Raw genomic sequence first — 27,000 nt, 5'->3', positions numbered from 1 at the left:
AACTTATATACACAGAACAGAGGGTATCACCTGGTACAAATCGTACATGAACATCTGACCCATCTTGTAGACTGGTATGGTGGCGTAGATGGGACAGTTGAGCCCGCACTTCCCCACGAGGTAGGGCAGAGCCCCCAGGTGCAATGGGTCTGGGTATGACAGCAACACCACGTCTATTTGATGCACGTGTCTGCACGGGAACAACATTAAATTAGTTTTCCTGGAACTTATAATCATATACAGCTCACAACCCGATGTCAATCAAACTGAGAACTAGCTGCCACACCGGCTCTGTAAAAGCTCTGTCACACTGTCAAATATTTGCCTCCAATATAGAGGTATTTTAAAATACAGTTACAGAGGTAGTGGCTTCCAAATTTCTCTATCAAATATCTTTGATCAGAAAACCTCAAGGGCACACTATCAAAGTTTGTTTATGGTCTGAGCTATCTCTGACTTTTCAGTTTTAATCTCAATTTAATATTGCATCACAGTGCTGGATGGAATTTTTAACTTGTTATTATATCAGTGTATTTTTTTAATTTTTTGAATTTGTATAAATTTAAACCAAAATAATATTTGTTTCAGAATGAAACAAATGTTCAGTGATTTTTTTAAAGTTATAATATACAGGAATGTGTTGGAAGCAAATTTTTGACAGTTTTAATAAGTCTGCATTTGATGGTGAGCTGTTGAGAAAAATATTTACTCATACCCATATATTACTACGAAAAAAATTATCAACAAAATACCCAAAAAAATTTTTTTTAATATTTTAGTAATTTAACACTATTGTCTAGCAAAAATATACAGTTCTGTGCTAACAACTATGAACTTGTTATCAACACTGCAAACTTATTTATTAATGACTTAACATGCTTTCCCACTTTGAGACAGGTGCAACAAACAAAGATAACAATTTGACAACCCATTTTAATTCTATATAAAATCTATATCATTAATAAATAAGCACAGAAATTGTAAATAACTTTTTAACATAATATAAATATTACATTGCTCTTATCTAAAAAATAATTACTAATTATAAAATTGAGATAAACGACGAAATAAGAATGGGATGACTCCCATGGGGGCTGTCCCAGGCACTGATAACCCTCGATATGCCACTGATTCATAGGACGCTATTATCTTAACAAATAATTGAAAGTTTAATGTAGAGTGTGACAGACTCCTGCTCTTATTTACATTGTTTATACACGACTAATCCTATACACGACTAATCCAAAATACATATTGAAATAGCATGTAATAAATAACTGACCAACAGATAAAAATAAATATCAGGATTAAAAACCTAGCTTCACCTATGATGATTATTTATAACTAACAAAAAGGTAAGGAGAATGCTGTCTATGAAAGAGCCAGTAGAATACCTGCGTAGCTCCTTCATGAACTCCTGATCAAACTTTTCATCCCAGCCACAGTCCAGCAGTATACGGAAGTCGTCCACCTGGAGTATGTAGCACGGAGGGGACTCATCCATAGCACCGGAGATGGTATGCAGTTTGATGATGGAAGTCATGGTGCCACAGCTGCAAGTATCACCACTACAAAACAACACACAGGGTTTTAAGCTGCACTATTCTGCACTACCTCCAAGCTTACAGTGATAGCTACACTGTGCACGACTTTTGAGGGTTAACCAACGTGGTCATCAAGAACTTTATATACCCTCAGAGGGGGAGCAGTAGCTAAGTGCAAGAAAACTGTCTTGTTTGTGCCCGAAGACGGCAACAGATCTCCGTTCCGAAACATCGCAACTGTTTTGTCTTGGGTAGCCTACGTGTTTGTCTGTGCTGTCGTTCGCTGTGTTCAGAACAGCTGTTTAGTCACATTGTTATGTTCGCCTGTTTGTCGCTGCATTGTTCAAGGTGTTTCTTTGTCTTATTTACTGTTCTTGTCACAACTGTTTTGTTGTTGTCAACTCACTGTGTTCGCTGTACTGAGATACTTCTCCGACTATTTCCTTCTACGGAATTCTGTGTGCTGTCTATGCATTTAACTTTTGACATCAGCTGATTTTGGCTTGTTCTCTGTAGGTCTGCATACTGCATAGTCATCTTTTTTGTCCATTATTTATTAATGTTTCTTATGACATGCGGTGTAACCAGCAATGGCATATGTCAAAAAAAAATTTAAATCTTAAGTTTGTGTTTAGTATAATTCATACACTCAAAGCAAGACAGTCTCAATCAATTATCAACAAGGCCCTCTACAAAGATCATCTCAAGACTGTGTTCTTGTTGAGCGTACTGAAATGATACATTTGTGTCGCATAGTTGCGGCTAAGGACACCGGCTCCAATGCACATTTCACAGTCTAATGTATAAAGCATTTGTTAGCTTTGAAATTGCGTAAAAACGGTTATGAAGCGAAGTATTTGCTGGTAGTGTAAAAGACAACATGATTTACATGCTGTGATAGGAAATGTGCTGAAGGGACTTAAATTAATGAAATAGATATAATTAATTTTATGGAATAACATGAAGTGCAACTATATCAATGACTGTAACAGAGATAGAGAGATACTAAATATTCTTCTAACTGTGTTTGAGGCAAATGGAACCCATATCAAAGTTGTGTCTAGTTAAAATCAAAATAAAAAATTAAAAAATGCTGAGGGAAAATTAGTAAAAGTTTTTTCATATTTTGTTTTTAACCTGTATTTTTAGAATAATGAAAAAGGCTAAAACACATGTCTTCAGAGTATGAAATACAAGGTACAGATTCTTGAAAGCACTCAAGGGACTTGTATTACACCATCATCTTCCTACCATATAATGTTATGGTTACTGCTCTAATCTCATAGTTACCCTATGCACGACGAAAAGACTGCACGCCAATTCTGAACATTACGTTTTGATACGATACCACGCGAGAAGCACCAGCGAGCTCGCACTTACCATTCCAACTCATATAAAATAAACCCCTGACTAGGTGAGCCCCTTAACTCGAAGTACGCGAGAAGTACAAAGATTCGTTTACTTGCATACTTCCTTTTCAAATTCGGATAGGCCTTTTTATGTTACTTCCGGGGACAAGTATATAGGCCTACTTCAGGCGAATTCGGATATAGCTTATATAGGTACCCTAAATATAAGTGCAAACGACAAACAACTTAAACATTCTTTTCAGTTATCTTAGCACAGTTATTTAGTTTGGACATATAGTAGCTAAACATCGAATCCTGCTAGTCTATCGAATCCTGCTAGTCTATCAAATCCTGCTAGTCTATCGAATCCTGCTAGTCTATCGAATCCTGCTAATCTATCGAATCCTGCTAGTCTATCGAATCCTGCTAGTAACAAGGCTACCGATGCGTTCGTGTCCATTGCTGGTTCCAGTGACGTCACACCTGCAGATGACCTACTTTCTACTCAGCGTTACTCGCGCGCTGTCAAGAGCTCAGTCCGCATGACGCAGCATGCTGACAATGACAACTTTACACTGGTGCAACGTGCACCCAGTAAAAGAATTACTGCAACCAACGAATTGAAACGTGAACCTGAAAAGAAAAAATCTCAAATGAAAGTGGGCATCAGGAACACAACATCTTTGAAAACTATTTCAAAACCACCTTACTTAAAAACAAAGGCTCTTTTTGTTACCAGGTTTGATCCTCAAGTACAGGAAAAAGAAATCATTGACTATATCTCAAATGAATTAAATTTATCGCAAATCAAGGTGACTAAACTGAGAACCAAATATAATTCTTATGCATCATTCCATGTTTCAGTACTTGAAAATGATTTCAACAGGATAAACAACATTGTTTTCTGGCCTAGTGGCTGTATGATAAGCCCCTTTTACGGCAAACTACACCAGGAACAGATTCTAAATAACGAAACAATTAACGATGAGCCGAACGTTCAGCCACGGCTCACTCCTAGCCGTGCATCAACCAATGTATGTGCGTCAGCATCCTTGGTGTCCGGAGGAGCACTTTAATCTCACGTCCTAACGTCAAACATTAAGGAGTTTGATATCTACTATCAGAATGTCAGAGGATTAAGGACTAAGTCTGTTGAGTTCTATGATAATATTGTTAGCTCACATTTCGATATTATTTGCCTAACTGAGACTTGGCTTAGTGCAAATAGCATTACGTCACACTATTTCACAGACCAATACCATGTCTTTAGAAATGACAGAAATGCTGAACAAACCAATAAATCAAGAGGCGGTGGTGTTTTATCTGCTGTTAAGAAGTCGAAATTTATTTCTGTTCAACTGTACGTTGTTTTTGACTTTCCTGGTGTTGAAGCAGTTTGGTTTAAAATAAAATCATCTTCTATCAAATCTTTAATTATTGGAAATATCTATTTACCTCCAGATTTAACGGCAGAGTTTGTCCGCATATATTTTGAATTTTTAGAAGATAAACTCTCCTCATTTCAAGATGACATTTTGATACTCGGTGATTTCAATGTACCGGGTATAGATTGGAATAATCTTAATCTTAACCATTTCCATCAGGCGACTATGAACATTAACACTAAGGTGCGCCATTTACTTAACTTTATATCTGTACATAGTCTAAAACAGTGCAACAATATTCAAACTCATATAAATCTTTTAGACTTGTGTTTAACCAATCTACAGCTGTGTTCAGTGACAAAGGCTTATGATGTTCTTATCAAAGAAGATATTTATCATCCTGCATTAAACATCAACATCAAGATTGAGTCCTTCAAAAACAGTTCCAACATTACATCAACGTTTAGAAACTATAAAAAAAGGTGATTTTCTCGGTCTTTTCAATTCCATCAAAAATCATGGCTGGTCAGATTTTTATAATTCTATGGATGTAAATGAACTTGTTGACCAACTAACCAATTGCATAGTTGAAAATATGAATATCTTTATTCCAATGACAAACAAAAAAATCATCTAAATTTCCAATTTGGTTTACCAGTGAGTTAATTCAAGCATTAAAGTCAAAGAAGCATTTCCATAAGCTTTATAAAAGAAACAACAACACGTATTACTATTCACTTTTCTCTTACTATCGTAAATTAGTAAAATATTTAATAAAAAGAGACAAAATTCAATGGACTCGAAATACCAATAATTATATTAAAACTAACCCTAAAAAATTTTGGCGATATGTCAAACTAATGAAAGATGGTTTTTATGAACAGCATTCTCTAAAAATTAATGGAACTATAACGAATGATCCCGCTGAACTAGCCAATGGATACGCTAAATATTTTTCCAGTGTCTACGAACCTTCTACATGTATCCAACAACCTGTGACAAACAATATACATTTAGTATCTATTCCTGTGCCCACAATCTCAGAATGTTTAGTATTATGGGGCATAAAATCATTGAAATCATCCAAATCTACTGGTCCTGATGGCATACCTAATTTCATTATAAAAGGCTGCTCTGAATTATTAGTCCCTCTTTTGCTGCATATTTTTAATTTTAGTTTACAATCCTCTGTTTTCCCGGAGAAATGGAAAACTGCTAAGGTGATACCTATCCACAAAAAAGGCTCTAAACAGAATGTTAACAATTATAGGCCTATTTCTCTACTCAATGGTTTTTCTAAAATATTTGAAAAAATAATTTTTAGATTTTTAAATTTCCAGCTTAAGAACAGTTTATCGAACAGTCAGCATGGTTTTAGGAAAGGTTTATCGACCACCACTAACTTGCTTACTTTTTTAAATCCTATACACAGAGAGGTTACCAACAGAGGGCAAGTGGATGCCTGTTATTTTGATTTAGCCAAGGCCTTTGACACTGTGAACCATTCTATACTTCTTAAAAAATTATTTAACTTTGGTTTAACTCAAAATTTTACAAACTGGTTTTCTAATTACTTAACTAATAGAAGTTTTTATGTTACAATTAATAACCACAATTCTTCCCTGTTTAGTATCTCTTCTGGTGTCCCTCAAGGAGGTACATTATCGCCTCTTCTTTTTAATTTATATATAAACGACCTACCTCAAATTCTCAACCATTCTACAGGAGTACTTTTTGCCGATGATCTAAAAATATTTAGGAATATAATAACACAGAATGACTGTATTTTATTACAAAATGACATTTCCCAAGTAAACAATTGGTGTAAATTTAATCTGGTTACACTAAATAAACACAAAACATTTGTTATATCCTTTACAAGGAAATATCAACCACTTAATTTTGATTATATTTTAGAAAACTCTGTAATCACGAAATGTTCAACAATTAAGGATCTTGGTGTTATTTTAGATTCTAAATTATTTTTCCATAATCATGTAAACTATTTATACATGTCTTCCCGCAAAACCCTTGCTATGATCAAATTTATTACTTTTTATGCTACCAATTCAGACTCAATTCTCTCCCTGTATTTTGCCTTAATAAGGTCCAAATTAGAATATTGTTCAGTAATCTGGAATGACATCAAGTCGGCCGATGCAAATAAACTAGAAAGTATACAAACAAAATTAATTAATTTAATAAACTTAAAAAACCTTCCTTCACCTGCTTTAACTCCTCTTGGTGCACGTAGAGTATATTTAGATTCTCTGTTTGTTGAAAATTGTTTTAACGCTAAAATTAACTGTACTTATCTCCTGGAAACCACTGGGTTAAAAATACAATTTAATTCTCGTTTATACCAAACATATTGTACTCTACATAACTTTAATGACATAATATACAGATTAGTTAGGAATCACAATAATAATCAATTATCTAAACTTAAAAATTTATCCTCTTAACTTGTCCTCTACTCACATGTTATATTTTGTATTATCCATTTTTTTTTATATATTTTGTGTATAGTTTAATAATTATGTAATTAACATTTCGCTAAGTAATGTGTCATGTTATCTTGTCCTTTTGGTATTTATATCATTTCTGTTTTCATGTTTTGTGTTTATCCTGTGCTGTCTCTATTGTGATAGTGTTTGTTTTTACTTGTTTTGTGTTGTACTTGTTTTGTGTCGTGCCCACCTCTAAAGTCTCAAGACTGTCGGTGGGCATGTAACAAATTTAAATAAATAAATAAATAAATAAATAAATAAATAAATAAAATAATAAATAAATTATTAAGAATTTAAGTACGGATTTTCATATATGCCTATGTCTCTAAGATTGTAACACTAACCTCAACAATTGCAAATGCAAAATCAATATGCAAAAAGTAGAAAAACCCGATAGGTTTTAAACTCAGTTTTTAAATTAAATTTTTTAATTGACACCAAAATAAAATATATATCCACATCAAACACCCTTTTAAGCTTGGCGACTACATCAAAACATCTTCGGTTTATTTACCGCCGTTTTGTGCGTTTCCAATGTTTCTAGTATTATCAGTGTCACCATATACTTTCAAAACAAATTCCTAATAAAAAAATTAAAATTACCGTCTTTAAATAAAAGTATTAACCAATTTACTAGGGGGATGGGCATTATAATGTTCCTAAATTTAAATATTTTATATATATCAGCATCACTGCGATTTAAATATTTAAATACAAACTTTTTTACAACTCAGCCCCTTTTTTGCAATCGTCTTGATTTTTCGTTCGACTGTCACCGTTGCCTATGCTGTCACAAAGCCAATCATACACAATCTCTGATCATACAGGGAAAACGTAAACAAAATTGTAGGTTGACCTAACCAAGTTGACAGATACGTAGTGTTATCAAAAGAAAGCGATTAAATTATTAATATTATAACATCAAGTCTTTATCAACTAGTGTAGATGTGATTTCACTAGGTTTAAACAGTGGATTTCGCAAAGATGTTGAATGTGCGGGTAAACTTATTCAATGAAAGCGGCTTGGGTGAGCCGGAGCAAGACGCCAATTCCGCCCTTACAGAACTGGACAAAGGATTACGTTCCGGGCGTGTTGGTGAGCAGTGCGAGGCAATTGTCAGGTTCCCACGGCTGTTCGAAAAGTACCCGTTCCCTATCCTCATCAATTCGTCGGTGCTGAAACTGGCCGACGTGTTCCGGGTGGGCATCAACTTCCTGCGCGTGTGGGTGCTGTGCGTGTTCCAGCAGAGCGAGAAGCACCTCGACAAAATCCTAAACGTAGACGAGTTCGTGCGGCGCATCCACAGCGTGATTCACTCTAACGACCCGGTGGCGCGCGCCCTCACGCTCCGCACGCTCGGCAGCGTGGCGGGCATCATCCCCGAGCGCCAGCCGGTGCACCACAGCATCCGCCGCAGCCTCGACTCGCACGACGCCGTCGAGGTGGAGGCCGCCATCTACGCGGCCACGCAGTTCGCCGCCAAGTCGCGCACCTTCGCCGTCAGCATGTGCAACAAGTTCTCCGACATGATCCGCGGCCTCGCCACGCCGGCGCCCATGAAGCTCCAGCTAATCCCCATCCTCCAGCACATGCACCACGACACCCTCACGGCCTCCATGGTGAGGGAGCTGTGCACGGACCTCCTGCCGAGTTACCCCGCACGGGACTTTCTGCTCGTCACCCTCAGCGCCTTGACACAACTGGCGTCCGCCACGCTGGTGGACGTTCCCACGCAAGTGTCGCTGCTGCTGCACTTCCTCCGCAAGGATCCTCAATGGGAAGTCAAGATGCAAGTGCTCAAAAACTTGCACCACTTGGCCGTCCAGGGACCCCACCTGTGGCCCACCGGAGCCGTCGAAGACATCGTTAACGTCGCCTTAAATACCCACCACCAAAAGATTCTCAGCTTGTCTTTAGATGTTCTCTTGGCGCTGGCCAAGTCTTCTGCAACATGCCATTCCCAACTTCACATGAAGTCGCTGCTGATGGAACTGTGTCAGCAGAGTTGTTACTCTAGCAATCCAGTGATAGCTTCGAAAGCAGCACAGGTGATGACAAGAATTGTTAGTTACCGAACCAAAGAAGACACAAGTGTGGATGGAGTAAGTACGGTTGTCAACACCCTAGAATCTCTGTTTCTGCTAGTGATGTGCGACTTGGACAAAGACCACATCAGAGAGCTGAAGGTGTGCCTCCAGTGTGCCGTAAGTTTATGCAGCATGCACCAAGACTTTTGCCCTCGCTTTGTGGAGCTCATTGGATCTCAACTGGAAATATCTTCAGGGAGCTATAGTTCATTATTGTGCGAGGCCTTGGGTGCTATTGGTGGGCACAACTCGGAGGCATTGCACCCCCTATTACCATATATTCTGGACAAGTTGCGAGCCCCAGACACATTACAGTTGCACACCAAGGTGATGCTTTGTACTCTGGTCTTCCAGAGTTTTGCTGGCCACGAGTGGAGCATCGATGCAAAAAAAGTAATAGAGGGTGTCGTCAAAAACAATAACCTGTGGTTCAACTACAGAATCGCAAGGTGTGCCGCTCGCTACGGACACTACGGTGTGGCCGCGCCGATATTCGGTCAGCTGAAGGACAGAGTCTCCTCGGAGCATCTGCACTTCTGGCTGGCAGCCCTGGAGGACATGAGTCACGGGGAGGCGGAACTCGTCGACCAGTTGAAGCAACCGATGCTAACACAGCGTCTCTGCCAGGCCATCGTGCACTACAACAAGGCATTTGCCGCCCTGAAGGCGGCCAGCACTCCCTCGCACGGTCTGCAGTTCCAGTGCGAGTACGTCCGCCTGCGAGCAGAGTTCCTGCAGTGCGCATGTCAGCTGGCGTACTCGTGCAATAGCTTGTGCACAGCCCCTCCCCCGGCCGTGGCCTCCGTGCTGGCCAACAGCACCCGGGACCCGCTCCAGCGCCACGGCCACGTCACCAACCAGCTGCGCAAGTGCGTGAAGGAGCTGCGGGCGTGCGCGGAGCTGTACTGGAAGCTGTATCAGACGGCCTTCGATGCGGACCCTGCCTCCCTGGCCAACATGCAGCTTCTGCAGCAGATGTGCCTGCTGCTAGCACACGGCGTGGAGCGGGTGGCCCAGCCCTCGTGCCGAGAGGGCACGCCACTGGACCTGGCGCTGCAGCACTCGGGCTTGGAGACACGGCACATGGTGAGGAGCTGCCAGGAGGCGGGTCGCCTGGCGGACCTGTACTGTGCCGAGCACGACGGCAGCAGCCTCACGCACCGCTTGGTCGAGGGGCTGGTGCAGCAGGCGGAGGTGCTGTCCGAGTCCTCCTTGTCTCTGCCTCGCTTCTTCTTTCAGGTATAACACCTGCTTCACTCAGCCATGAAACACTGTATAATCATACATTCCTAATTTCTGTAACCAACCACGATGAAATAACTGATTATTCCAGCAGGAATCTTTAATACTCTATAAATGTTAACTTAGAAGCTAGGCTGTATGCACAGTATTTGTAGATTATGTATGTGAATCCAGCCTTGTGAAAGTTTGCGTGTGTCAGGTGTTGCAGTGCACCAGCGTGAAACTAGCCATCTCGCCGCAGCCACGAGTGCTGGGGGAGCCCATCGGCGTGCAGAGCGGCTCGCAGCTGGCCGTCAAGGTGGAAGGGGTGATCCAGCACGGCAAGCGACCCGGCTTGTTCCGCAGCATCGGCGGCGTGGTCATCACGGTGTCGTCCCAGCTGCAGACCCGCTCCGGCCACCCCCATCCCGACGCCAAGGCCCCCGCGGACCCGGGGTCGCTGCTCACCAGCACGGTGACCCCGCACCGGGACTTCTTCACCGCGCAGTTCCTGCTGGCGTTCCCCGTGGGCGGGCAGTACCTGCTCTCCGTGGAGGCGGCCGTCGTGGACGAGAGGAGCAACGTGTGGCGCACCGGGCCGCGGTCCACCCTGGCCGTCAAGTCGCACGAGGAGGGGGGCAAGGCGGGCGGCGGGCGGGGGGCGTTCAGCGCGTGGTCGCAGTCCGACAAGAAGAGCAGCCCCGCGGCAGAGGGGTCCACGAGCAGAGCAGGGCTCGTCTGACGTGCTCTGCCTTTCAAACATGGTTTGGTATTTCAGCAAATGTAATGAATACAGACAAGTTAATATGTGTTATTTATTTATTTATTTATTTATTTATTTATTTACATTTGTCACATGCTCACCAACAGCCTAAAGCTTCAGCTGTGGGTACAAAAAATGACAAAATGGCAAAAATGGTTGCTGCAAGTATACAGAACACCCCCTTCTGCCGGCACCAAATGCAGGTGTCTATCACCAGGGGGAAGGGGAGGGGACCCACGACAAGTAGGTGTACCCACAATTGGCCAACATGCGTAAGGTGAGTGAGCCACATACTTGTAGAAAACGAAACATACAAGAACAATTACAAACATAATACAACGTATGCAACAAACAAACATAAATGGTACAAAAATAAATATAAATAAAGAGTTAAACAACTCACGTAGAGGTCAAAGAATAATAGTTAAACTACTGCAGGACAACAATAAATCAAAATCAAAATATTAAAACTAATACAAAATTTTTACACGGAATTAACTATAGTAAAATATCAACTGATCATAGTGTAACTTGAGTCAAACATAATATCTATTGATAATTGAAGTTATAGGGTACATACATGAAATTGTAAATAGAGGGGGGGGGAAACTAAATAAAAAAATAGAGAAAAAATTTTAATTTTGCACTTGCAGTTATACACTATTGTAATTCAAATAAAGTTTATTATAATTTAATAAAAGCCTGTAAACGATATCTTTGTATGCGTGAAAAGAAAGTACACAGGGTTGAACATTAGCTGGAATTAAATTGAGGAATTCTCAAGCTGGTATTGTCAAGAAGATGTAAGCAATTGAATTTAGAAGTATAACAATTATGAACAAAATGTGCATCATGATAGGCCCTAGGGTCTAGAAGGGGAGTTAAATTAGGTAGTGGGAAATTCATCGGAATAATTAATTGGATAACTTAATTTTGAATATTTTCAATTTTTTCATCATCAGTTAGGTTGATGCCATTCCAGATAACGGAACAATATTTTATCTATGATCTTATATATAATCAAGTCTGAATTAGTTGCATAGGAAGTAATAAATTTTATAAGAGCGAAAGTTTTTGAACACAAGAATATAAATAATCAACTTGTTTGTGAAAATATAATTTAGATTCTAGAATGCCACCAAAATGCTTTATGGAAGGGGGTTTAGAGATTAAAGAATTAGCTAATTTGTACTCATATTCAATTGGATGGTATTTCCTATTAAATGATATGTCATTGGTTTTTATTTTTATTGATTTTGACCAGATTTTTTAACACCAATTATTACCGTCAATAATAAACAATCATTTAATGTAGAAATAATTTTATAGAGTTTTAGATCAGCAAAAAGTATACCAACCGAGTGTTTGAGTACCTTGGTACTATCTTTAATAAATATATTAAAGAGGAGAGGTGAAAGTGTACCTCCCTGAAGTACACCAGAACAAGCATTGTACAGAGAAGATTTATGATTATTGATAGATACCAAAAAAAGCATCTATTGGTAAGGTAACTTGAAAACCAATAAACAATATTGTCACATTGGCCAAAATTGTATAATTTATTAAGAAGCAAGGAATGATGATACTTTAACATGGCTTTAGGTCAGTCAAAATAACATGCATCTGCATGACCCCTATTGGTAAGTTTATTATATATAGGATTAAGAAAAGTAAGTAGGTTCGTAGTAGTAGTAGTAGTAGTATTAGACATTCCAGACATAAAACCATGTTGAATACTAGATAAAATATTATGAAGTTGAAAAATTGCGTTTTTAAGATAAAAAATTTTCAATAATTTTATTAAACCCATTAAGTAAAGTAATTGGCCTGTAGTTTGAGACATTTAATTTGGTACCATTTTTATGATTCTGAATCATTTTGGCTATTTTCCATTTATTGGGAAAAACCTTTGTTTTCAAACTCGTATTAAAAATGTGATGCGGAAGAGGTACTAAAAGGTGGGAACAACCTTTTAAAACAAAATTGGGTATGCCATCGGATTAAGTTGTTTTTAAAGCCTTAATAGTCCGATATATTAGCCTTTCAGAAATAGTAAGAACAGATTAGACTCAGAAGACATGACCAAGGTAGTCACGAGGAGAATATAATTTGGAGTCACATATACACTAGAGAAATATTGTGAAAATATATTGGATACTACATTAGGATCATTAGAAATATCACCATTTACTTTAAGATATAGTTGTTTGTAATAATCATCTTTCATTAATTTTACATATCTTAAAAAAAATTGTTTGTAGATTGAATCCAATGGATTTTGTCGTGCTTTTCACTAATCTTTTATTGCGATTTTCACTATCTTCGATAATACAAGAACTGTGAGTTGTAGAATAAACTATTGTTTCTTCTGTAGAGCTTGTGAAAATGTTTCTTAAATTTTAAATCTCTTATTAATTCACTTGAGAACCAAAGAAGATATTTTTTTACACTTTTTTTTTTAAGATAATGGAATATATTGTTATGTCGAGTTCTCTCCTAAGGAAAGCCCTATTACCTTCTCAAATAAATGGGGCTTGAAGGGAATAAGGGGTTATAAAATAAAGTCTCGACTTTAACTTCAGTTCCACTTCAACTTACTACTAACTATTACAATTGTCAACGCCGTCACCCGTTGAGTTAAATATATAAAATATACTTCAGACAATCTACGTGCCTCGCTATCACACCTGTGAGTCTCGTCTCGCGCTCGCGGCAGACCTCTAGGCGAGGCGGGAAGCACCGGGCTCCGTCTCGGCACGGCCACCCCCACCGGGCGTGGCTGCCGTGTTTGAGACCTGGGGTCCGCGGCATCGTCGACAGTCCCTGTTCCTACCCCCACCCCCCTCTCGACCCCGTTCGCTTTCCGCAGCGGTGGCCAGCCTCGTTCCTAGCGCTGCCCCAGTATTTACGCCGACGTCGCAACGAGGCCGGCCCGCATGTTGCTGCAGGTGTGTTGTAACAATATGTATCAATGTTTTCGGAAATACAGTTCATTAGTTGATCGAGCAGGTCATTAACATCAGTAAAATTATAAAAATGTGGACAGTCATGGTTTTTAATAAAGTTGTAGAGACCAAAATAATTGCCTTTTTTGTAATTTCTGAACACAAAAGAAGGATTGAAATTATTCAGGTAAGTATCTAATGTGGTGATGATTAAGGCTGCGTAATATAGATCTTTTTTGATAAGATCAATAGCATGTGTTACTATATAGTAAGAAAGATTAGAAAGACATATGTATAATATATTTATAGATAGCTGGATATCATTAAAATGTGTTAAACCAAGATGGGATGTAGTTAAGTAAGTAATTGGCTTTAGTTTTGACATGTGAATGTATAATATTAATATAGGGTATTATCAGTTCAAGTCAATACCGGGAACTTTAAAATCACAGTGGATAACTTTATAAACACCACAGCATAGCAGTTTATTTTCCAAGGCTTCAATATATTTCAGGTCAACATTTGGAGTGATATCTGGATTTAAGTAGATAGTACCAAGGATTATCGATTTGGTAGACATTAATTTCATTTTCAGCCAGACAGCTGCCATACCGGGAAAGATGTCATCATACACTGGTTGCACCGATAAAAATTTGTGCTTTTTGACGGCTGACAGGACACCACCACCTCTTTTCTTCAATGTCAGTTGAGAATTTATATCATCTCTAAAAACTAAATAGCAGTTGGTAAAATAGTATTAGTTTATGCTATTTTAATTGAGCCAAGTTTCGGTCAAGTAAATAATGTCATAATGAGATATAACTAGGTTTTCAAAGAATTAAATAGATTTAGTTAAGCCTATCAAATTTTGATAAGTGAATAAATATTCTTCAAAATTAAATATTCTTTTAACTATTATAAATTATCTTTTGTTACATGTATTACAAAATAAAAAGTGTACACCTTAGGTTGACTCCCTGTATTTTTACGATAAACTAATTTGTAGTTAGTTTGTTCAAAACAGATACATTCTGAACAATAAAAATAAATTTACAAGCATTTATAATTTAAAAGTAATTCAAAAATGCATACCTTATCAAAAGAATTCAATTAATTTTTCTGATCTATGCACTTTGGCACAAACTTTGCACGGAAATAATGACATTCCTTCAATTTCAAACATGAAAAGGTTTTTTTTTAAATTAAAGTTTGGATAACTGCTGCTTTATTTCATGATTTAACTTGCATTTTGGTGCTCGGTTATGTATTAATTTGAAATTTGGTTTTATCGTGTTTCACCATGTAATATTGTCCCACCATGTAATATTGTCCCTAGTAATGAAGGCAAAGTATGACACTGCTGTGAATAAAAATAGTTTTACTTCTGGTAGCTTTTAAGAAGAAAAAAAACCTTCCGAATGTTTTATTACATAATTACTAGGTATCAACACTTCTGGTAAGGACATGCAGTCATTACATTTCACTGGTTGAACCACATTTCTAGTTGTGTGTCAGCAACAGTTCGTTTCTGTTTCTAGCTGCTCGGAGAAGCTCGTCCAACCAGCAAAAATGTCTTCTTTTCAAATGTGTCTTTTTGTACCAGAACCAGGCTGTGGGAACTCGTGGTGCCATTCTTTTTCTTACTTTTATCTTTAACTGAAGAGTAGTTTCTTCTAATGTAAATGTGAAATTAGTTTCAGGCGAAACAAGAGTACGACAAAATAAACCTCCAAGAATGTTGCTGCTAAGCTTTAATTTTGGAAAATTTACAGCTTTGAAAAAAATGTTTTGTGACAATTTCTGTTGGGTAGGGAGAGCAGGAGGGGAGAAATATAATATTCATATTTTGTTAATAGTTGCATGATGAGTCAGTCATCCACCAGTTTTAAAGGTTAAGTCTTGGCATCCCTCTTCAGTTACTGACAAATCATTACTACCACTCATAGGCTTCATTTAAAAATAAAACAGTGTGGGCTGATCTTAATGAGTAATACCCCCGCATTTTCTTTTAATGTGCTACTAAAATGCTAGCCCAATAAATTTTAATTTTTTTTTCCAATGTATTCAACCATCATTTTTATTTTGTAGTACCTATAATGTTTTACTAAAAGAAAGGATTACCAAAAAATACATCATAGAGTGACTGAAAAATACACAACTGTTAAAATATGTTTAAGAAATTCTGTAGTTTACAATACCATGAAAAGTATCTAAACTATACTGGAAATGGTACTACTTTTTACATAAAAATTAAATCTTGAGAACTGAAAACTCTTGAACAGTGAAAGATATGTGCAGTGGCAGATCCAGAGGTTCACCTCGGAGGGGGCACTCTAGGATTTCAGAATAGCCAGAGAAAAAATTTCTTAAAATTACTAAATTTGTATTTAATCTACTCACACTAGACATAACATCCAACTACCAGATTTTATGATTCTACAAGAAATTCATTAATTATATAAAAATATTTTATTGCTTTCAGAAACAATCATTTTTGTCGGCAATATTAATGTAGCAGACAACTGGTTTTTCGGCGGGGGGGGGGGGGGGGGGGCACTTGCCCCTGGTGGCCCCCACCCCTTTGGATCTGCCACTGGATGAGTGAACTGCACTATGGGTAGTGAAATTGTTATTGTAATAAAATTTATAAAGTGGTGTTCATGCTTGTGAAGCCTACTAAACAGCAGGGGTGCCCACAAGGGTGGGGGGGGGTAACGACGCAGACTGCGTCATTAAAATTCCAGGGAGGGGGGGGGGTGGTTAAAAGACGAGAAAAATGTATATATTATTTACATAATTATAGCTTCTAATGTGAAAATACGTTTCTGGTGCTTTGATAATTGAAAGGGATCTTGTAAATCAAATTGGCAACCCCGCACTTTCCTCTATAAAAGCAGTTTGGCATCTGTCGGTTCAGGATGGAAATATTACCTGATATGACCAAAATTATTATTAGAAAATTAGTTTTAATTAATGCAAAATGTGATAAAATATAATACTAAAAAAGTATAATATTATAAAATAATTGAGTAAATCATTGAGAAAATGGCATAAAAAATTTTGGGGGGGGGGGGGGGGGGGGTGAGTCATAGTGTTTGGGGGGGTGGGCACCTCTGTAAACAGTTACTCCTACAATGTAGTAGAGAAGTTGGAAATTATGTACACCATCCATTTGCTTTACAATTCCTTATTCCATTATATTAGAAAGCAGATCCTGCCACTGGAGAATCATGGATGGGTCCTCGTGTGAGTAATGAGGCAAATGCTACTGTGTGCTCACATTTCCTTCAACTGTCCCTTCTAATGATGGACAAAATCATCGAGAACTAGGTAACTGATGCAAAAAGTTTAGAGGGGGGAAATAAGTGCATGTAACTCGATACACGTGATAGAAGTATAACTTGTTTGGCAATTCAAACCTCAACTCTTAAAGGGGCACACAACACAAAATACAAGTTGTGGTGTAAGGAAAGATGAAGGTCTACTATGAACTATGCAGGTACCGATTTTTATTTGTGGTGTCCCGTTTCCCAGAAACACGGCTGGAAGCAAGCAGCTGTGACGTCGTCTCGCTCACCTGGTCACGTGGAGTGGCCGCTGCCCGTCTTGTGTCTTCATCAATGTTTTGTTGTGACGTTGTTATGTTAAACTATCGTCCGTAAACCGACTTTACAGCCAACCAATTTTTTTTCATTGCACAATTCATTTAACAATCTTTTCCTTGTGAATCATCTGTTTATTTCTGTTCCGGTATCTAATGTCCTATATATTCCTTCTAGTACAACCAACAGCATCAGAATTATATAAACGTTTAATAGAATCTTCATTTTGTACGATTGTGCACAAGTTGAGTTGCTCAAAACTAAATTGCGACCAACGTAAGTGTGGCTTTCACGACATTCTGCATGCCATAATACTTCTAGTTTTGTCTCACATACTTCAATACAACGAAATACGCTCTCACTTTAAAGCCATGATTCCAATATGATTTCAACTGCAGGTGTTTCCACACGTACATTTTCTGGGAGATGAATGGGCAGACATTGCTTTGTGTTTGTGCGTGCAAGTTCTGCCTCTAGCTAGACTGAAGTTCATCACGGCCTGGTCTGAGGCCGGGTGACAACGGTACTGCCAGTTGGCATAGGCACGGATGTAAAAACATTTGATCCTTCACACTCAGTGGCAAGGCGTGAGGTTTACATGAGGGGAAGCAACTCCGTTCACCCCAAAACATGGCCGGTTGAGGGGGGGGGGGGGGGGGGGGGTCTGGCAAAATATGGATTTCAAGGTACAAAAGGGTGCTATTTAAGTAGTTATCTTAACTGAACATTGACTATTCTACAGGTAGAAAAATTGACTTTATTTTTTAAATTATAAATTATTTTTGAAAAATAAATATGATGTTTGACTTACAATATTCTGATAATAAAATACCTACTTAACATTATTTATATACTAAGTGGGAGTGTAGTATCATCGATAACTGGTACAAAATATATAAACAGACAACACATGGCAAAGTAAGTACCACTTAAAATAAAGAGAAGAACCTCATAAAAATGTACTAGAATAGTAAAAATTAATTTTTTGTACCAACACAAAAGAAATTATCTTCATACGTGATCAGAAACTCTGTTAACTGGTACATGTACCAAGAAACTGGCACGTCAATCATTCCTAAAACGCCACCTCGCCACCTGCCGTGCCGAACTGTAGCGGACATAGCCGAAGCAGTCAGCGGAATAATTCCACCGTCTGCTTCGGCCATGTTCACTTCAGTTCGGCAAGAAAGCTTTACCTTCGTAGCTTCTACCACGTATTTTCACAGCCAATCCCCTCCTCGAACCTTTGTACCATGCCAAGGAAACTACTGCGGCAGCCTTCCTGCTGAAAGCGGTCCTACCAGCGCTTCTAAACCTAGCAACGCTTCTAAAACAGCATGTTTTGTGTGTCAACGAGTTCTTTTCTTATAGCGCACAGCGCACAGTATTGGGTCCCAAGAAGATAGTGTAAAAAATACATACACCTAACTGCACGAGCCAAAGTAAAATACTATTCTGAATAAAATATTTATTTAAAAAATACAATGTCTGGAAACTGCCTGGGCAAGCACTGCTTGCCTTGCTTGCCCTGACGAGACGCCACTGTTTACACTCCATAGGCGCAACTGAACTTACCATAGCTGATGTTTGAACAACAGCCAATAGCATAGTCAGACCTGCACACGCATCTCTTCCCCCCTCGTATAGCTTATTGTATGTCACGGTACATCTGTTGTTTACCGAGTTGAAGCAGACTTTTTGCTGTTATGCCCTACTTTTTTTTGCCAGTGGCGATTTTGTGCTTCTGAAATTTACAGACATGCTATTCAAGACTGGGGCAGTAATATTAACGTAGCGCTAAATGAATTCACGCAATTTGAAGACGTGCTAAGTGAGAGATTGGTGTAGTTTCTTATTGAATTGAGATATTGTAATATATTTTATTCTTTAATAGGTCTACTTTTAGTTAATATAATCATGCCCTGCCTCCTAAGGAGAGATAAGGGACAAAAAAGAGGTTGGATCTCGGCACCAAGAACTTGTTACAAACTAACACATCCTGCACAGGCAGAGGTATCTTTCCATATGGGCTAGCACCAGGGTGTTGAATAAAAGGAAGGGGAGGAAAAGTCCACGCTGTCAGATTTCCCCCTCCTCCTCATTTTCCCAGATTTACGAACCTTTTTTTTCATGTGCCTCAAGGGGCTTAAAGAGAAGTTAGAAAGACTCATGCACGGGTTGCCCGAAATGAATGTCCCCCTACTAAAGCTTTTATTGGCATTTTACCGAATTCCTACTGTATTTTTACCGGGAAAATTTGGCTGTTAAGCTTTCTCGTGGTACCAGGATTATATTTTCAGTTCACTGTGCCGGTTTATTTGCCGAGAACCGGCTGGCGGAACCGAAAATCAGGACGACCCATCACTAGTACGTATAACCTTTTACTTTAGCATCAAATATATATTGCCAATGCATAAAACCATTGGCAAAAAATGTTTAATTATTTTATAACTTTTAAAATATCATAAAATATTGGGGGAAAAATTATTCTTGGTATTCGAATTCAATTTTGCATTCCAGAATATTTTGATATTTGTATTCAATTTTGATTCTAACTGAAACACAGTTTTTTGCACAGGCCTACATGAATGAATCATCAACTATTAGTAATATTGCCAATCACTTTATCATGTTCAGATCTACATTCTTCAACATAGCAAAGTATGTCAAAGTGGCTGCCTGCAAATCATGTTTTATTTATTTAGCTTGAATATCATATTATTCACAAATAAATATTGTTTTATTAATCAAATCTAAACATACATTGAAATTTTTTTTAATAGGTACTTCACAGGAGTTTAAGAAAAAATAATGCAAAATAAAATATATGTGGAACCTAGGGCCAAATTTTATGGTTTTATGTTTAGGTCAGTTTTTTTTTAAAACAAGAGATTTCTGTGGTTTTTTTTTTTTTTAATTTTATGCATTTGTTTATTCATAATAATGGTGTATTATTTATCAAATATAAAACTATTTCTTATGTTATAACAAATTTATTTCACCAAAAGACTCACATTTTGATCGACGCATAATGCATTTATGCAATAAAATAATTTGTTAACGATCATGTCAACAAAAGAACTACTCAAGAGAAAAAAATCAGCAAATTTTTCAGTGTTTGATAAATATGCCAATGTGATTATTGTAAAATATATAATTAATAATATTATTATTTCTCAATCCATTTGGTACAAAATTCTTGGTAAATAATTACATTAACTGTATTTACCACAGTAAAAGATACAATTTTTGTGGTTTGAATTAAGTTTTGTCATATTGCTGATTGATTTCATGTATTTAGTTACATTCATTGATAAATGGTTTGAACTTCAGTGATACGTGCTGAACTGGCATGCTTTGCGGTGTTACTTCAGTTTTATTGCAATTCACCATATAATTTTGTCTCTAACAATAACATAAAGGTATAAAAAACAAGAAATAAAAAAGGGCAAAACCTTTTCGTAAACCAGTAAAATATTAAGTTTGGAAAATGTTTTGCTGATCCTACTGATTTTATATATAAAAATAAAGTATTTTTTATAATTTTTAATAATAATCACAGGTTTTTTGCAACAAATAAAAAGGATGTATACACTATGTTGCAAAAACCAACCCAAATATGTCAATAAATCTTAGATTCACACATGTTACATTTTTTTTATTTAATTTTTTTTTTTCATTAATAATTTTTACTTGCTGTATCTATTAATAACTAGGGACAAGATTTTATGTTTTTATTTTTAAGCTAATTTTAAAACAGGATATTTCTGTGTTTTTTTTATTAACTGTATTTATTGATAATTATAGAATATTATTAAACAAGTATGACACTAAATGTTTTATAATCCATAATTCACCAAAAAAATTTACTGTAACCCATGCATGATGCTCTTTTATGATATAATAATTTGTACCAATGCCGTAATGTAAAAATGAGTGACTAATAACAGTTAAAAGATTTTTAAAAAAATCTATTTAGTACATATATCCCTTACTTAGCACGTCTTCAGATTGCACGGGTTCATTAAGCGCGATGTTAATTTTATTGCCCCAGGCTTGAATAGCACATCTGAAAATTTCAGTTAGCGCAAAATCTTCACAGGCAAAAAAAAAAGTCGGGCACGACGCCACGAAGTCTGTTTTAACTTCTGTAAACAACAGATGTGCCGTGGGCTACAGTTAGCCAAACAAGGGGGGGAAGAGATGGGCGCGCAGGTCTGTCTACGCTATCGGCTGTTGTACAAACATCAGGTATGGCAAGTTAAATTGCTGCTATGGAGTGTAAAAGGACAAAAAAAATTTTACGTCCGCACGTATGCCGCCGTACCGTACCGTTGTCACCTGGCCACACTCAGTCTAGCCAGTGGCAAGGAATTCACACAAACAAAAGCAACGTCTGCCCATTCAGCTGCTGGTAACTGTACGTTCTTGATCACTCATAGTCATAATAATGCCTTGTGTTCAAGTATTTGAGACAAAACTAGAAGTATTACGTCGTGCAGATTGTCATGAAGGCCACGCTTATGTTGGTCGCACTTTAGTTTTAAGCAAGTCGACTGTGCGCACAATTTTCTTTTAAAGACGTTTTTATACGTTATAACCTTTATCTGTTAGTCTGCGTCGCCGCGGTGTACCGTTTATAAAAATGTAGCCAATGCTAGTTGGCATCATTCATGTTTGGCTATGTTGCTTCCCGTATATAGAGTGCACATGTAGTTGAATATCGATATTGATATCTCACTCTCTGTCTTGTGCCGAGTTTACTACATTTGATAGCCAGCACTATTTCGTCGCTTGTACTACGACAATAGTTATGTGTTAGTTCAGGCTCGAATTTGGGTCACAGATTTTTTTTTTCTATTTAAAGTTGAAGAAAGGTTTTTGTTGCATGACTTATTAATTAAAATGTTTGGCGTGCTTTTATGTACTATACTTTTCAAATAAACGTACTTTCCATGAATGGGTTATGTTTTTATGAATAACTTTACCTAACAACAATTTTTTTTTCTCTCATAAAAAAATGCACCCCTACTTTTGAAATTTGATTTTATAAATTGTGCAACGATTATGCGATAAGACATTAGCACTTTAATTTTTGAAAAATTAAAATGTAATAATCCGGACAGTAATATCAGTTTCACTGTCAGTAAAGGATGGTTTCGAAAGATATGCGACGTGAGTTGAAAGTCACGCCCGGGCGGGCAAGTCAGCCAGCCGATTTACAATAAGGTACATACGTAATCAAGTATCTCCGGTTACGCGGTATCGTATTTGTCATACAAAGTGCGATAGGAGGCATATAAAGATTAATGGTATGACATATTTAACGTTGAGTGTTATTCTACGCATTTATATTACATAAAGTATATTTTCCTAGACAATTTTGGAACACATTAATTAAATTGGCCTTGCTATTTATGGAAACTTATGCTTCAGAATATGCTATATCTAATAACACGAGAATTTTTGGGAACGAATTAGTCGTGTTAAGTGAGGGATAGGTGTACATAAATTTAATACAACTTTCATGAAGTTACATTACTTTGCAATAAAACACGAATAACACGGAAAAGCACATCAATCAACCATGTTAACACCAAAATGCAAGTTGATACACCATAAACCACCGAAATGTAACAAATTCATGAAATAAATCAGCATTTTTAATTAAAACATGAACTTATTCACAAAACCATAATATATTAATATATTAAATTCAAATAATAGAATTAATTTAGCATGAAGTTTGTAACAAAATGTATGTACTAAATAGATTGCAAAATTGTTTTACTTTTTTTTTATCTTGCAACTGTTATTACGTTATTAGCGACTCATTTTTACAGTACAACATTGGTACGTTTTCTAAACACCAAAATACTTTCTGATTCATTATTATTGTTCCGAGCTTATTACAAAAGTGCATCCATCAAAATGACACCGTTTTTGTGAAAATGTATAATGAAACATTTAAGAGTCACAGTGGTTTTAATATTATGCTATATTTATGAATTAACAAAATTCTTAAAAAATATAATTAATAACACAGAAATCTCTGTTTTAAAAATGAAATTGACACAAAAAATAAAACCATCAAATCCTAGTCTCTAACAATGACCTAATATGCTTTATTTTACAATAAATGAACATTTACTCCTTTTTAAAATTGTACTTCATGCCAAAGAAAACCTTTTATGAATAGGAAAAAAACTGTGTCCATAAATAAGGTAATTACTGCATAGCGTTGTAATTTTTGTTGAACTCACAGAGGGGTGGTGGAGCGAGGTGGTGCAACAAGATTCAAGATTCCAGAGAAACCGAGTTCCACTGTTCCTCGAAGCTCTTCAAGCAAGTGCTGGGGTTTCCTCCAACTACAATGTTAAGTGTCCACCTCAGATTGCATCACTGCCCCGCCAAAATAAGATAACTGCTTACAGTTACCTTATATACATATTATGAAACCACTAACAGAGCTATATTCAATCAAAAATTTGAAAGTATATTTTTTAGTCAGCCAGTAGTTGAATGAAATGACAAGTTTTTAAATTCAACCACACATGTCTATTTTTTTAATCGGTATGTAAAATGAAAAAAAAAAATTGTTTTATTCAAAATAAATTTTATGACCCTACTCTGCAATACAATACTTTTTACAAGACAGTAACACACTGCTGATAATGCAGTACAATAAATATGTCTTCAGGTATCATGAAGCAGGTTCTTCCTGACTTGAGCGATGATGTCCGGCTGACAGAAAGCATCGATGAGCTTCCTGGATAGTTCACTTTCAGCACAAACTTCTCACGGGAAGGTCTGCCGCAAGGTGGCCCTGCAGGGCGGTGATCTTGTCTCGGAGGAGACCCTTGAGCACGGCCGGAGGCATCGGCTGCACCAACTTGCACGGAGCTGCTGTGAACAGACGTGGCGTCACACGGTGCTCGCTGCAGCTCGGCCTTCTCGAGCCCTCGAACTCCCTCCGGCATCGCTGCACTTGTCCAGGCACAGCCTGAGCTGGGACAGTGTGACAGACAGAGGCGTGTCCGCGACGTCCTCCTTGCAACCGAGACCAACAGTCCCCATGTCCTAATAATCAATTGTATGTTAGTCCTTGGTTTTTCTGAACTAACTTTTCCTGATTTTAAAATGCTTTACAATGTAAAGTTAACAAAACAGTTGTACCTTACAATGGAGGAGATTCGGAAAATGGAAGATGCCACCGTTCGTAAAACACACCTAATTTCAGTTATGAAAAGGTGCATCTTAAAATTGAGTAAAGCTTCATTATAATAGTCAAAAAATTGCCATATGTTATGGTTTAATTAATTATATTTAGCACCAGTTAATTTTGATATGTCTGTAACTATAATTAAAGGAATTTCAGTTTTTTTTTTTTATCTCACTATGGAAATAATAAATTTCAATCTCTGCACCTATACCAGAAAACTTGCAAAATGAGTCTGTATGTTATGATGAGCTATGATTTTTAATAATTACCTGTTTAGTAGGTTTACAAAAGATAAAAAAAAATCAAAATGGAAGGGAGACCAATTGTGTGATGATGAAGCCTAGCAGTTGGCCATCCACGGTCATTCCCCCAGCAACTTTTGAGATTTTCTGTTTGAAACGTTCACTATGTCCAGTCAGATCCGGAGCATTTCTAATGGGTCATTTTCACGATGCTGTGTGGTGGATGCTACAGTGGTGTTGGTTATCCCTTCGTTCAGCTTGGTGGACACTACCACTTTTTCCCTCGTCTATATCCCCTCACAGTTCTGCCTCAATTAATCATGCATAGTCCATTCCTCCACTACTGAGCCCCTGGCTCCACAAAGCACCACAGACCACCTCAACTCAACCCAGGTAGGAAACGCATGCTGATCATTTTTTGGTTTATCCAGCCTAGTGTTATCAAACTAGTGAGCATTCCCCATAGTTCTAAAAAGGACTTAAAGTGCTGCTAAAGCAAAGAGATGGAGACAAAATGCAATCTTCAATAGTGCCAAACCGCTGCGGGCTAGAAGAAGTCTCCGCTAGCTGTGGACACAGTGAAGATACGGTCTGCCGCAAAATTAACTATTTTATTTTAAGTATCCAGAACTGCAGGCTAGGTTTATGCCATTCTGTTGAAAAAAAGATAGGGAGTCTGAGCGTATTCGAGATATAATTTGCGACTTTCGTTTTTGACTCCTGCAGTGGGGATTCTACACAAAGGTAATGCCATCGCTATCACAACGCATCTCTACATAGCTGCTGGTTTTGGTAACATAGTCCAACTATCCCTGTACAATGGAATGCACGAGATCCATTCATTTTGTGGTTTCTACTAGAGCTGTACAGATATCACAAATTTTGTTGATATGACGATATGCCGATAAAACTGTTGCCAATACACCAATTCCAAACAGATACATGAGAAAACACATTTTGGTTTAAAAAAAATTTATAAATTTACTAAAACACAAATAACTAATTCTAAGAAAAGCATGCCATGCAAATACACATGTATTTTAGTTTATAAATCAAACATAACCTATCTTTTTCAACTTTTTTTTTTTAGCTTGTTTTTATTTTTTTTGTTGGCGACCCCTTAGTTTGCTTATTGGAAACATGAATTTACAAATGGAGGGCAGAAAATTAAATTATTTCATATGTAATTATATAAAAAAAGGTAACTATGAAATATACTGATTTACAAAATACAAAGTTAAAAAAAGTCTTGCAAAATGCAAGGACTTATGTACATGTTTACAATTCAAGAATGGGAAATCCAATATCATCTAAACGTGTGCAGTGGCAAAAATTTACGGTACCAAACATTTATATGGAAATGCTTTTCATGTGGTCACTTTGCACGGAAAACAGTAATGGTAATTATTTTATGTGAAGTCCTTTTATTATTGTGTAACTTTTAAAAAAATTTAACTTTAAAAAACTTGACCTAAGTTAATTAAAAATGTCTCTGTCACGATACTACAAATATTTATTTGTAGTTCAAGAAGTTGGCATTTTCCGTTGTTTGTAGTGGTAGCGATGCTCTAAATAAATAAAGTTTTTGAACTTTTCAACTTTAGCGGGCTGGTGATTATTTATTTCGATGTATTAGATTCAAGAACATTATTAAAACCTAGGATGTTTAAGTGTTTTATATGTATGGTTGGCACAAGTAGCCAAGAAATTATGCGAGTTCAAAGTATTGTAGTGGTATAAAAAGTGAAAAGGTACTGGTGAATTTTTAGGTTATGACAGGCACTTTTATTATTCAATAATATCGGCCGAAAATTTACAAGCGTAACGTGATTCAGCAGTAATGTCGATTCAACTAAAAATCAGAAAAATCGGTTCCTGCCAATTCGTATCAACACAGCTCTAGTTTCTATGAATGTTGCTACTCCACGTCCCCATCAAGTCTTTATGAGTAGCACAAGAAGTCTCGCTGGTCCTTTGTCAAATATTTTTATTGTTACCAACGAGCTACATACTGAGAAGATTAACTTTTTAGTCAAAGCCCCTGTGAAACTAGCTGATTTTAAATTGTTTTAGCCTGGAAATCCAGTGATTGTCATCTTGTAGTAATTTTGCTGGTTGAAAAACTTGGG

General features: G+C 37.2%; 3 protein-coding genes across 10 annotated transcripts in view; 1 reads left to right on the top strand and 2 right to left on the bottom strand.

The window, feature by feature from the left end:
- Positions 1 to 7,357, bottom strand: part of LOC134531048 (probable cleavage and polyadenylation specificity factor subunit 2) — a 96,866-nt gene extending 89,509 nt beyond the window's left edge. Inside the window, exons 1-3 of one of the 3 annotated variants that reach the window (XM_063366554.1) lie at positions 7,303 to 7,357; positions 1,395 to 1,568; positions 31 to 190 (exon numbers count right to left, since the gene is read on the bottom strand). In XM_063366554.1, coding sequence (XP_063222624.1) covers positions 31 to 190; positions 1,395 to 1,543 — 309 coding nt within the window. In that variant the 5' untranslated portion in view covers positions 1,544 to 1,568; positions 7,303 to 7,357. Of the gene's footprint in view, positions 1 to 30; positions 191 to 1,394; positions 1,569 to 7,132 lie in introns of all 3 variants that reach the window. The other 2 variants (XM_063366553.1, XM_063366551.1) reach the window with 2 other exon arrangements.
- A 202-nt stretch (positions 7,358 to 7,559) lies between these two features.
- Positions 7,560 to 10,911, top strand: LOC134531047 (integrator complex subunit 7). The gene is made up of 2 exons (XM_063366550.1): positions 7,560 to 10,115; positions 10,318 to 10,911. Exons 1-2 carry the CDS (start codon positions 7,773 to 7,775, stop codon positions 10,837 to 10,839), a joined length of 2,865 nt encoding a protein of 954 aa, XP_063222620.1. The 5' UTR covers positions 7,560 to 7,772; the 3' UTR covers positions 10,840 to 10,911.
- Positions 10,912 to 24,003: 13,092 nt separating this feature from the next.
- The window catches only part of LOC134531045 (HSPB1-associated protein 1), a 79,007-nt gene continuing 76,010 nt past the window's right edge, over positions 24,004 to 27,000 (bottom strand). For 4 of the 6 annotated variants that reach the window (XM_063366544.1, XM_063366547.1, XM_063366546.1 and 1 more), the window contains one exon: positions 24,004 to 24,487. In XM_063366544.1, coding sequence (XP_063222614.1) covers positions 24,332 to 24,487 — 156 coding nt within the window. In that variant the 3' untranslated portion in view covers positions 24,004 to 24,331. The remainder of the gene's footprint in view (positions 24,488 to 27,000) is intronic. The other 2 variants (XM_063366549.1, XM_063366545.1) reach the window with 2 other exon arrangements.

The sequence above is a fragment of the Bacillus rossius genome, chromosome 3, assembly GCF_032445375.1.
Source record: "Bacillus rossius redtenbacheri isolate Brsri chromosome 3, Brsri_v3, whole genome shotgun sequence".
Lineage (NCBI taxonomy): Eukaryota > Metazoa > Arthropoda > Insecta > Phasmatodea > Bacillidae > Bacillus > Bacillus rossius.
Note: the sequence above shows the minus strand (reverse complement) of the source record. Positions and strands in the feature narration are given on the sequence as shown.

Excerpts from the sequence above, each read along its gene's own strand:
- LOC134531047 (XM_063366550.1), top strand. The coding sequence starts at position 7,773 with ATGTTGAATGTGCGGGTAAACTTATTCAATGAAAGCGGCTTGGGTGAG. Across the intron at positions 10,116-10,317 it reads TGCCTCGCTTCTTCTTTCAG|GTGTTGCAGTGCACCAGCGT; the intron begins GTATAACACCTG and ends TGCGTGTGTCAG.